Source organism: Athene noctua, chromosome 5 (genome assembly GCF_965140245.1).
Source record: "Athene noctua chromosome 5, bAthNoc1.hap1.1, whole genome shotgun sequence".
Lineage (NCBI taxonomy): Eukaryota > Metazoa > Chordata > Aves > Strigiformes > Strigidae > Athene > Athene noctua.
Window position 1 is genome coordinate 41,571,664 of NC_134041.1, and position 12,751 is coordinate 41,584,414.

The window sequence follows — 12,751 nt, forward strand, 5'->3', positions numbered from 1 at the left end:
TGATTCTATGAAAATCATATAAAATTACCTGTATAGGAATCTAATAACAGATATGTTTGGGGCTTGAAAAGTGTAGAATACTGGAAAGAATTCATTTGCCATCATGATAAGGAATACTGTGATTTTAATTTCATACTTGTTCTTCATAGTTGAACCACACAAAGTAGGTAATACACTGAGGTTTCTGAATATCAAAATTTGATCCTTTCTATGTAATAATTAATTTACCTATAAAACGCAGCCCCACAAGTAATGTCCTAGACAAGATACAGCAATTACAAGGTGATTGTAACCTTTTACAACTACAAGCCAGTTCTATTTATAGTTCAGGCAATCTCTCCACTTTTTTTTTTTTTTTTTTTTTTTAATCTCGGAAGGGAGTTCTTTAAAATAGTAGGCTGTAGCAAATGCAAAACTTAATCCATAATGATTTTCACAAAAGTGGTTTATAGCACTGGAATTGGGTAAAAATAAATGTCAATAAAAAAGATGTATGAGAACAAGCTGCCCTGGATCTAACTCACACTACCATGTTACACAACTTTTATGTAACTCCTGGCTATACTATCTAATAAAAGTTATCCTTAAAGCCTTATTTTAATTTTATAAGCTGTGCATGTATATAATACACAATGTACTTTTATTCATATGCCAAAGATCTACAGCCAAATTATTACTATCAGCATAAATCTCTTTTAATAATTTAAGCCTTTAATCTTCTACTGTATTTTCTCTTCCACATGCTTTGTGTGTGTGTGTCTCGCTGGCTTTGTAGTTGTCTGGCAATTGCTATTCAAGCAACCTGATTTCAACACAAAAGTGCTATTTCTGTGTAAAAATAGTTACTTCTTTAATAGCCAAAGTGCAATCTATTCCTATAGTTATAGTCTGAGGGAAAGAATTATAGTAGATTTGTAATTTTTAAGAGAGAATGTATTGTTTCTCTGTTCTCCTCCTTGAGTTTTTTGAAATTAGGGTGGAGATAGGGAGCATTGTTACAATAAAAGATTTTACATCATTAAGATATACCAATTTAATCGGGTATATATATACTGTCTACTTTACCCAGGTTATAAAATTTATTGCCCATAATCTCTTATTTTTCATGAAGTAACATGGGAGGTTGGAGGACTGAGGAATTTCAGATATGTATGTGTCTTTGCCTGGAAGAGAAGCACATTGCACTAGAAATACCAATAGAACCTCAGTGAGGTTTTTTCCCCTTAGCCTGTATGTCTCTTCCCATGGCTTCCTACATAAACTAAGGCTTTCTGGTAGGATATTTCAGCTATTAAGGAAATAGGATATTGGAACCATTAAATATGGAAAAACATTTCAAAGGTATTTGACATTTTGTATGCTACCTGTGTTGATTTAATTGATCACTGTCATTATAAGTGAAATGTTATAATTTCAATTATTCTTTACTAGAGCTCTTTTTTTTTTTTTTTAACTGCAGGTTTAAGATTTTTAAGAGCCCTTAGACTGATACAGTTTTCAGAAATTTTGCAGTTTCTGAATATCCTTAAAACAAGGTAAGACCTTTTCTTACATACTGAGTTAGTTGCATGGGTGATGGAACATAAATGTCTTAGGTTTGTGGTCCTAGTAATATATCATTTTCTCTTCTGAAAAACACCTCTTGTTACTTGTTCTTCAAACCTTTTTCTGCTGATGAATGATTTATCAGTGTCAGCATCTTTTGCTTAGTGATCAGTAGGTTTTAGTTGATGTGTTGTGACATTTGAAATATCTGAGAAGGACTGTGTGCTGATAAATTAAAAGCAGAATGAATTACAGAGCTCTGAGCTGATTAAACATTGCTTCTTGCCACATATTCAGTCCATATTCTGCTGCCCTGGAAAAACAGAAATCAAAATTAATTCAACAGAATACGGTTTAAAAGCATTTTGAGAAATAATAATTGCGGCTATATTTCAGATTTTTTGAACTGAAAATCCATCGTCACATCAAAAACATATTAAAATTGATTTTACACTGAGCTATCTTTATATTGTGTCCACTATCAATTATTTCAAAGAATAATTCAAATACTCCTAAGAAACCTTCTGGCTTGCATTGATTCTTTGGGCTATTAATACATGAAAGTTGTGCAGAAGCAGCACAACTTTGAACAAAAGATCACTTTGAAGGAAATGAAAAGGAACCTTCTCATGCCTCACAGTTGAAGATGCATTGTCTTCCATCATTCCCTAAAATGTCCCTGAAGTATTGAACCCAAGTTCCAATAATTACTGTAAACTCAGTTTCATTCTGAAATCCTATGCTTCTTCCACCAGTTGATAATGCATGTGTGAGGGCTCTATATGCAATTAACTCCATTTACTTGTTATCTTAGTTAGTAGTGATGTGGCAATAGATCCTTGAGATTTGTACACACTCAGGGTAGACAGCTGTTTCTTCAACGCTTAACCTTGAAACAATTCTCTACTGTAAAACTGCCATGCTATCTGTCTTTAGCTCTGTGTGTGTAAGGAATCCTGTTCTTGTCAAATAAAGACATCAAAGAATGTGCAGTGAAGATGTAGTCCAATAGTTTAGAATACTACCAGAACGGTAATGGAGAGTAATTAGTGCAGGAGCAGAGAATACAGGATGAGTTTGTATTTACCACACAGAAAGACCTCACCAAAAGAAATGGCAGTCAGTGGAGAAGCTCCATAAATTCAAATGATTTTGGATAAGGGCGAAAGGTTCCTTCAGGAGCAGTGGATTTGTAAACCTCCAGATCCATAAATGAAGGGATGCTACATTAATCACATTCAGTGTATTCAGAATTGGCTTTTTCAATTTAAATAGCATTTCTCTGGTGCAAAATTTACTCTTAGATCAGATATCCCAATCTCTGTGATTATTTATATGGATGTTCAAATATCTGTAAACCTCAAATGTTGATTATTAGAAAGGCTGTAAAGCAGAGCTTCCTTATATGACTGTTTCAATTTGCTCAGCTGATTAATCCCCAGCAATTCATCACTAACACCATTTATTTAAAAACTGTCAGTGCCTCAAACTAATTTTTTCTGTCTCTCCCTGTTGCTAGTTCTTCAATTGAAAGACATGTCAGCTGTCTTTTATATCTTACTTAATAACCTGAAATGAACTAAGTAATTTGGATACTATCAATGTTCACAAAAAATCATTTTGTAGAAAGTGGATGAGTCAAATTAAAACAAGTGAACAGAATGTAATTTATTTTAGGAAAGTTTTTTAGTTAGGAGTGACATACATTTGACCATGTGAGTGCCTTGGTTTTTATTTATTGTCTTACATCAATTTAGCTTCTAGAAAGCAAAAAATTAGATAATTCATTTATTACTGTTAGTGCTAACTTCAGTGAGAATTTTCATACTTTCAGCATGTTCTTAAGTACCACAGGCAAGAACTATGGTTCAAGTGGTGGGTATGCTTTTTCTGTTACAGTACCAAAATACTTTTAAATTTAGAATTTCTATTTCTGCATTATTAGTCTTTCTCAAAAAAAAAAAGCAAACAAAAAAACCCCAAAAAAACCCACAGTGTGCTGAGCACTTGTGTTTAATGGACAATCTTTAGTATTTTTGCAAGAGTTAAAGCAGTTAAACTAATAGTCTCAATAAATTTATTTTTAATTAAATAAAATTTACTTCCCTAAATTCAAGCAGTGATTTCAGTTATGTACAGTGGCTTTAAACTGTTATTGTTTCCTTAAACTATTATACTGAACTGCTTTTGACCAGCTACTGCAATGTTGTTTTGCTCAGGAATGGTTAAAAAACTTCTAGAGTTAAGAAATTTTAGCATTTCTTGCAATGCACTTTTAAGGTTTTAATGACAGTTTAAACTTCATAATTTGTTTGTGAACATTAAGACCAAGGATTAATGACAGAACTGAACTGTTAAACTGAGATAGCAAATTCATTATTTCACTACTAGCTCTGAAATGATAGTATAGGAAAAAATCCTAACATTTTTATTATTTAAAAATTTTGCAGAAGTTAGAAGTGTTCTCTGCTTGAGGTTATATGTGTTTATATGAAAAAAAATATGAAACTAATATGACTAGAGGCATTTCAGTGTGCTTGGCATTACTTGTTATTACAGCTAACTACTGACAAGATGAATAGAGTATAAAGGGCACTGCTGTATTTTTTATACTTGATGCAATTAGAGAAGAAATTCTGTCCTTCTTTTCTTCTTTTCCCCCGTAGAGAATAAAGTTTACTCTAACCTATAAATTGAAATTACTTCTAGAATTAGATTAGATAGGATGGTTAAAGGAGCATACATTATTTACAAAGTGGGCAGAAGGGCCGCTCCAACACTGGAAATCAAAGGAAGAAGCTAAACATAAAAATAGAGGCAGAGAGAAGACTAGCAACTTAGTGTGGGAGTGTTAGATAGTTATTAGAATATCTGAAAAAATTATTAATTATATTTGAATAGATAAGGCAAAGCAAAAATGTACATCAGTGTATAAAAGATGATAGTCTGCCAAGGATCTATTTTTTTTCTAGTTTGAAATTAAATGTATTTAACTCAATGTTTTCTGTTACTGTGTTTTATGAAATAGAATGAATTGTGTGGTGTTCAGCTGAAATTTTCTCTCTTTCACTGTTTTCTAACATTTTTCAACAAATCTACAGAGGCTTAGCAGGGCTCACAGTAAGGGATTTTGCACAGATGTTGGAAAGAGCTTGAAGAGGAGGAAAATGTTTGTGACTAATCTTTCATCTATATTTAGATTCTGGCAGAAACACAGGGAGTAGTTAATAGAGGAGGGATAAGGTACAATGTTTAATAAATCAGCAAAAATAAAATGTACCAAACAAGTCAGGTAAATAGTTACTCTGTCTGCTGTCATTTACTTGTATTACAATAATATGTGCGGACCAACTGACACATTGTATCAGGAGCCTCTCCTGTTCTAAGTTCAGGTGACAGGTGATGTTTAGCCGTTCATAATGGAGCTTTGCATCAGCATGATTTCTATGATGTTGTTTAATCTAGGAACCTATTGGTTAGGGTCCTGTGCTATGACTGGGTGCTCGTTATCACCAACAAACTATGAACCCTAATCAGCCATACCTTAAGAGAGAAATAGGGAGTATGTGTTGATGTAGGTGAACGCTAATTAATTGCAGAACTGCTGGTATATGATCTGATTTATGAGTACAGTATTCATTACAGCATTTGTCATATTACCCAATTGTATTTTTTTCCTAGTACCTGAAGATGCCCACTTCATTAACTGTAACTCTTAAAAATATTTTTAATGGAGCTGGTCTGATTTTCCAGGTTCATTTCTTAACTTTGTTTAGAAAATAACGCATTTCATTGTCCTTAAAGTAGTTATAAACAGAAGTATTAGTTAATTCTACTGTAAAACAACTACTGCTAACACTGGTAGTGATTTTTTTCTCTATTTTTTATTCTTTTGGAATGTATTGCTTTGGGATGTGTGTGATTTTTCAGAGGCATTATTGTTATTTAGAAGTGTTTTCAAAAACAAAGGAGAGCTATCTCCAATACAGTTCCATGACTAGGTAAGATTATTTAGACATAGTAATACAGGGACTTAAGTTCTTTGTGTATTTGTTGAGTATCTTTCCTAGCTTTTGAAATCGTAGGGGTTTTTTTAAGAAGAGAGGGAGTGAGATTCACTTCTATTTCTTCCACAAGATTTTAAGTATGGTATTTTCCTGCTGAACTGAGTGAGGTTCTTGCTTCAAAATCACTTCTGGCTAGAATAGGGAACCTACTACTCAGAGTTTGACTGGCAGGTTTCAATTGTTTTTTGTTGCATTTTCAGGGGGTTTGTTTTTGTTTCTTTAGACAGTGTGTATGTGAAATATGGAATACTGTAGCTCCATATGAATTCCCACAAAGAAGGCCATAGGAGTTCATGCAAACAAAATAATGTGAAAATTACTCAAGACTTCACACAGAAACTGTAAAATACTTATTTTTTTGTTATTTGATTTGGGAATCATAATTTGTTCACAAGAACAGCATGATATTTACAGATTGGCTGCAATAGTTTATTAATTGTTTGCTATAACTGTAGGAAAATAGTCTTGCCCTGTGGTCATGTATGCAAGCGTTAATATGTGGTGAGTATGCAACAAAAACATCCTCTTGCTGTTAATTTTTAAAGCCTCCACAGGTCTGGGGTCAAAAGCACAATAAGTATAGAAGAAGCGTATGAAAAATGAAATAATTAGAAAAATGAAGTTAATTTGTGTAAATGCAGTGTTCAGTGGCTAATATTAATTGGTATTGCTTAGTTTAATTCATTGGACGTGCATGGATGTATCCCAGGGTACCAGAATATTTACATGTAACTAATTGCTGAGGTGTATAGCAATGAAAAATGAGAAGGTGAGTGTACTGAGAAGCAACAAAATTATTTGTGAAAAAGCATTATTTCTTTCTATTTGTTTGATTATGAGTACAGATGTAGCTAAGGTTCACATTTGTCTTTCTGCTCTCAAATGCATTGGAATTTTTCTTTCAAGCTATCTAAATTATGCAAATGTGAACTATGCAAAGACAGTATAAAATATACTTTGTGAAGGATTTTGATTAAGTTTTTTAGGGACCGTGCTTCTCTTCAGAAATCATCATCAGACTCTTTCAGTCTGAAGTGTGTAGTTGTATACAGGTACATATTAAAAATGTGTGCTGAATTCCAGTCTAAGTTCCTGTTTGTTGTTGCATTTTCTTTTTTTTCAGTAATTCCATCAAGCTAGTGAATCTGTGCTCTATATTTATCAGCACGTGGCTGACAGCAGCTGGGTTCATACATTTGGTAAGTGTATTTGAAAATACTTCATCGACTTTGTCTCATGGATCATCTTCTCTATGGGCTACTTTATTACCTGAAATTGCCTTGCTCTGGACAGTCCCTTAACACAGCTATAGGTTACAATAAAAAAAGACATCACAGTTTCACGAGATTTAGTCTTCTACTCAAAACTAATTCTGAATAGTAAGTCATTAACCTTATCAATAAAATATGAGACTTAGACTGATGCAACATCTTGACTGATTACAAATTTACCAGTAGGTGGCAATGTTTCCTAAATAACTACCCAGCGTGCTTCCTGGAAGGGGCTGGCAGAGCTGAAATGACACCGAGGTCCTGGGAAATAAATGGTTGTGCCAGAAGAAAGCACTTCTATATTTCCACGAGAAGTAGAAGGATTGCTAACATTCCGGTAGCAATTTTTTAGAGATTATTTCCTTCTCTTTTGTTTTCAAATTTCAAATTGTTTGATGTAGCTTTCAGTCATTGATAACATAAATTTTTGTAATAGATTTTTATTCGGCACTTAACAGTACCTGAAGAATATAAGATAGTTAGTATAGAAGTACATATGATTTCATAAATGTAAATAGGCATATATGATAGGTAGATGTCAATTGTGTCTTTTAAACATTTTAAACATTTACTGATTTGTTTGGGACATATGATTAAGTGATTGTTCTTTACATTTTATGATCAGCTTAGAATCAGGAAGATGTCAAGCTGCTAGTAGTAAGTTATTCAGAAATGCTTTTAACTAATATTTTAATTTAATGATAGTGTTGTTACTCCAGAGCAATTTAATTGGCTTCACCTGAATTACCTTGAGCTGCATCCAGGTATATAGATCAAATTCAGAATGTTTATATTCTTGTTATGCCAGATAGTCATTTAATTTTCACTCTTATAAAGATACACTGAAATTTTGGATGTTTTCATTTATTATATACTTCTCATTCACGGATGACCACATTTTTACACTCCTCTGAGCTAATATAACATTTTTATCATAGAAACATTACCTTTTTCTATTTTTGAACAACATAAAACAAAATCTTTACAAAATTACATCAGGAGGGAGGGGATGGTATTTTTTAGGGCTTGGATATTGGGGGGTGGGGTTTGTTTGTTTGTTTGGGTTTTTTTACTTTTCAGCATATATTTCTCTATTCTACTGTAGGAATCCTCAAACTTCACACTTTTTACTGTGGAACAAATTTTAGAGGGAATGCACCTTTCCCACTGATAAATTTATAACTTTGTCACATAGAGTAACTGGCTTCTTGGAAAAGTAATAATATATCACTGAACTCAACATGACACTAATATGCCTTTAATAGCTACATAATGCTTTAAAACAAAAACATTAAGAAGTATAATTGCATTACAAGTAAGATGCACTCTGAAAAAGTTCTGAACAAATTGCTATAAAATGAATTTACCTAGTTGCCATAATAAGTTATATTATTTAATGGTGAATGGAAAAGATACTCTCCATAAATAGTATGAGCAGCAAGGCTGTGCATACTGGCAAAATGCTATAATTGGGACAGGGTTGGGTTCTGTAGTTTTCAAAATAAATCACAGAAAAGGATCCAGAGTTTATATTATGTGCCAAATTATACACACACAGACACACACAGAGATATATCAATAGGGCACAACTCTATTAATTCATTATATGTTTTCTTGTATATTTTAGGTGGAGAACTCAGGGGATCCATGGGAAAATTTCCAAAATAATCAACCCCTAACATATTGGGAATGTGTTTATTTACTGATGGTTACAATGTCCACTGTTGGCTATGGAGATGTTTATGCAAAAACAACCCTTGGTCGCCTTTTTATGGTCTTTTTCATCCTTGGGGGATTGGTAAAAACTATTATTATTATTATTATTATTATTATTATTATTGCCACCTTAATACTTGATCCTTTATATCTCAGTGCTGTAATTAAAGAAATAATAATATCTGGTTTACTGAATTAAAATTAATTATAAAACTTTAAAATGTTTTAATACATGCCATTTTTTTCTACAGATAAATATTTTGGCAAAGCTTGTCAAATTAGTTTAGTAGTCAGAATTTTTCTAATCTATTTAAATGAGTAATCCATGTGAATACATGGAGTGCCTTAATATTTCAACTTTAAATGTTATTTGTAGTCCTTTACTTTCTAGTGACTTACTGTAGTGCATTTTTTGAGGCTGTTATTGATACTTAAAGGCACTTTGCGGTTTCAGAAGTACTACCCACCCTTCTGTGTTCCTTCCCAGAATTCCAACAAACACTGTGGCTTTGGACTGCCTTAAAGAGCAGCTTGCCTGATCCAGATGATGGCAAACCACATTCTCTTTAATTTCAAACATCCTTTCATGTCATGTAGCACAGTTTTAACTCACAATTTATCACATGACCATAGCCAGTATCCTTTTATATCAGCAAATTCTCATGTTCTTTGTCCTGTATGTACATAGCACTAAAGTTACTAATCGTTTCATGTCAACTTTTCTATTATTTATCTGTGTTAGTGATATTATGGGACCTGTTGCAATGTTATTCTCTAACCCAGCAAGGTTTATTTTAATAGTTGCACTGTGCGAGGTAAGTGCTTTATGGATGGCTCACAATATATTGTGTGCAAACATACATATGTATTGTTACTTTACTCTCATATATTGATTTCACATGTACATACATCTTACAGAGGTGATATGTATATAACTGATGTTATCAATGTCATATGAGACACACACAGATACATATATATGAGTATATATATGACCATAAATATATGCATTCCCATCTATATTTTTGACATACAAAGGCAAAGACCATGTCAGCTGGCAGTAGCTCTTCGAAGTATCCAGCCACAAGGAAGATGTTTGTTGGACAAAACATGGCAGAATAATTTTTATTTTCTCCTCAAAACCTTTTTTCTATCACATTATTCCAGTCCTTTAAAAAACAAACTTTTGGAAAAGTTTTTTTTAGGGTGCGGGGGGGGTGACTTTTTTGTTTCTTGACAGAGGAATAACCCCTGATTCCATCTTGGTTTTTTCTTCTTTTGAACCCTAATAATGGGGTCTCTTTTAAAGTAGAAATCTCTTTTAAAGTAGAAATGTAACAGTAATGATAATATTTGGTTTTGGTTTTTGCAGTAGAGGTTGTATAGGTCTTTTTCCCTCCTCTCTTCAGGAAGAATTAGACATAAAACTGTATTTTTTTAGATACCAGTTTGAATTAATTTCGTTCTTGTTTTGTTGTGAAAAATATGCCTATTTTTCCTCTTTTGATCATTTTCTTAATTTATAAGGTGTGCACCTTCTCCAAGACCAAATTTTACATTGACCCCTCTTGTTTTCTTTGATAAGAACTTTTACATTTTTTAAATTTTCTTTTGAAACAACTTCATAGATCTAATTCTTTTGCATTTTCAGATCTTAAAAATACATATCTTCTGAAAATATTCGTCATTCCCCCTTCTTTGGCCTCTCTTTTTAGTCTTTTCTTCTGTCTCCTATCTTCTTCTTAGGCCATGTTTGCCAGCTACGTCCCTGAAATCATAGAGTTAATAGGAAACCGCAAGAAATATGGTGGTTCCTATAGTGCGGTTAGTGGAAGAAAGTAAGTATCCCAAGAGGCTCTGCTGCCTCTGCTGCAGTAGAACACTCTCTGCATGCCATTTTCTTTTTTTTTTTTTTTTTGTGTTTTTGTTTCATGCATGTAGGCAATGTTTGCTCGCTACGTGCCAGAAATTGCTGCTCTCATCCTTAATCGGAAGAAATACGGCGGGACTTTTAACTCAACCCGAGGCAGAAAGTAAGTCAAAAAAGACCAGGTGTGGTTGTGTGACTTTAAAGAGCCGCTGAAGGTGGTAACAGCTGACTCACAGTTTATAAGGCTGTGTGCTTTGACATCAGATGTTACCACTGAAGAGTTGTCACACTATAATTCGAGACCTGGGCTATGCTATGGTACAAGTCACAACATTTTTTGCCTACTTAAAGAGAACCGGGATACCACTAAGACTACACTGACATATCTTGTAAAAAAAAATGCTGCTATTGCATATGCGGTTAGCTTCTAGAACAAGGTTGACTTGACAGTTCAGAGTTTTGGGCATCAGATTATCATGTGGTCATCTTTTAAATAAGTGGCAATGACAATTCACGTGATTTTCAAACAACTCTGTTCTTTAGAAAATGGGTTTACTGGAGTGCCAAACATGAGATTTATGTTGATTGGGTTATTCCATTAGACTTTGTCATAAGTCTGATAGTGCCGTTTCTCATTGTTAAGACAGCAGATTCAGATCTCATGCAGCTCCTTCTGACTTCATATGAATGTCACACTCATGATTTTAGGATCTATGACTAGAGATTGATTTTAAAGTGATTCTCTTCGACACAGTGTATAGAACCTATCCAAAGAGCAGGAAGTAATAGGCTTTAGTAACAATAAAGTATGGAAAAAAACAAGTCCATAAAAATTACTATTTTTTACGTTATCTGTTAGCAAAAGTTAAATTTTATTGGACCACATTAGCTCATTACGTTTCTATTGAAAGCCTGCTTGTTTTCTTGACCAAGTTAAAACCAGCTTTTTCTGGCATTCCCAGCATCTAGACCTGCTGGGGTATAGCCTTTAATGCACTAGATGTACTTGGTGATATAGTAGTTTCTTCTCTATATCACCTTCAGTGTTGCCATCTTTTGTTTCATTACATATCGTTGTGACATTCACTGGTAGCAATATATTTGCCCTAAAAGCCTAGTCTTATGGAATCCCTTCCATATAATATAAAGAAGGGACTGCAAGCAATGCATGTAATTAATTGTCCCTCTCCTTACTTTAAGAAAATATGTTTTTTTCTTTATTCCTTTCAAATCATCACCATACATTATTTTGTAAATGTGGGTTATGATTTTATCAAGTTGTTTCTCCTCTCTGTAGAGTAGGAAGACTGTAAATGTCCCAGAGAGCTGATTCTGGAGTACTGTTTTACATCACTGGGTAGAGAAATCCATTTTTTTTGTTGTTCTTTAGTTATAGCTTATACTATTGTAAGTTCAATAATATTCAAGCAATTAGGTGACAGGATTGAAGACTTCAATATTTTTTTGAGATAACCTCAAATGTCCAAAGTTGGGTTTTTTACTGTAACCATTAATGTTGAAAACTTGCATAATTCACTAAATGCCTTAATTTATTGGCATTAATTAAGCAAAATATCTTAACTTATTTCTCTATCTGGAGTAGTATCATTAATGTCCCAGCATGTTTCTTTGTGACAGAGGCCTACTAAGTTTCATATTTGTATTTAAACTTGGTTTCTCAGAGAGAAGGTTTTCAAACACAGCTTACAGCTCTGTTTTTGAGGCTCCAAAAGAGTTATAAGAGAAGGGAATATGATTAAAACCTATTTTCCGTACAGAGGTTGTCTTCCCCTTCTACACTGTCACTAGTACCCAGCATTGCTCAGATGTCTCTGAACTTGTACCTGATCTTCAGTCAGAACCCCACATCCTGAAAAGCTCATCTCCGGATTACAGGCTTCTGCTAGCTTTGGGGCATGCTCAATTTTATTTTTTCACCTTTTATTTTGACTTTATTTCTATGCACTATCTGTTTGTCTTTAGCTCACTCTGTTGTCAGTGCTTTCTCTGCTGATCTCTACTGCCCATGTAACTTGTCATTTGAAACTCAGCACTGTCATCAGCATACAGAGTGTTTGATTTACTTTATGCATTGTTTTCTGGTTGAATTATTAATTACTAAGTAGTTTAAAGATGTCCTTTGCTCATGTGGGCCTTTCATCAGAGAATCTAAGCTTGGGAACTGCACAGTCAAAAGCCATTAGCACCCCTTGTTTGATGTTGCTTTTTCAGTCAGTAGAACAAGATTGATGAAATGTTATGTTTGGCTAAAATTTAAGTTT

General features: G+C 33.5%; 1 protein-coding gene across 25 annotated transcripts in view; it reads left to right on the forward strand.

Annotated features, from left to right (window-relative positions):
* The window catches only part of KCNMA1 (potassium calcium-activated channel subfamily M alpha 1), a 532,608-nt gene that overhangs the window by 357,687 nt on the left and 162,170 nt on the right, over positions 1–12,751 (forward strand). For 16 of the 25 annotated variants that reach the window (XM_074907158.1, XM_074907173.1, XM_074907172.1 and 13 more), the window contains 4 exons: positions 1,460–1,535; positions 6,736–6,811; positions 8,511–8,681; positions 10,346–10,437. In XM_074907158.1, the coding sequence (XP_074763259.1) occupies positions 1,460–1,535; positions 6,736–6,811; positions 8,511–8,681; positions 10,346–10,437 (415 nt within the window). Of the gene's footprint in view, positions 1–1,459; positions 1,536–6,735; positions 6,812–8,510; positions 8,682–10,345; positions 10,438–10,540; positions 10,633–12,751 lie in introns of all 25 variants that reach the window. The other 9 variants (XM_074907159.1, XM_074907156.1, XM_074907157.1 and 6 more) reach the window with 1 other exon arrangement.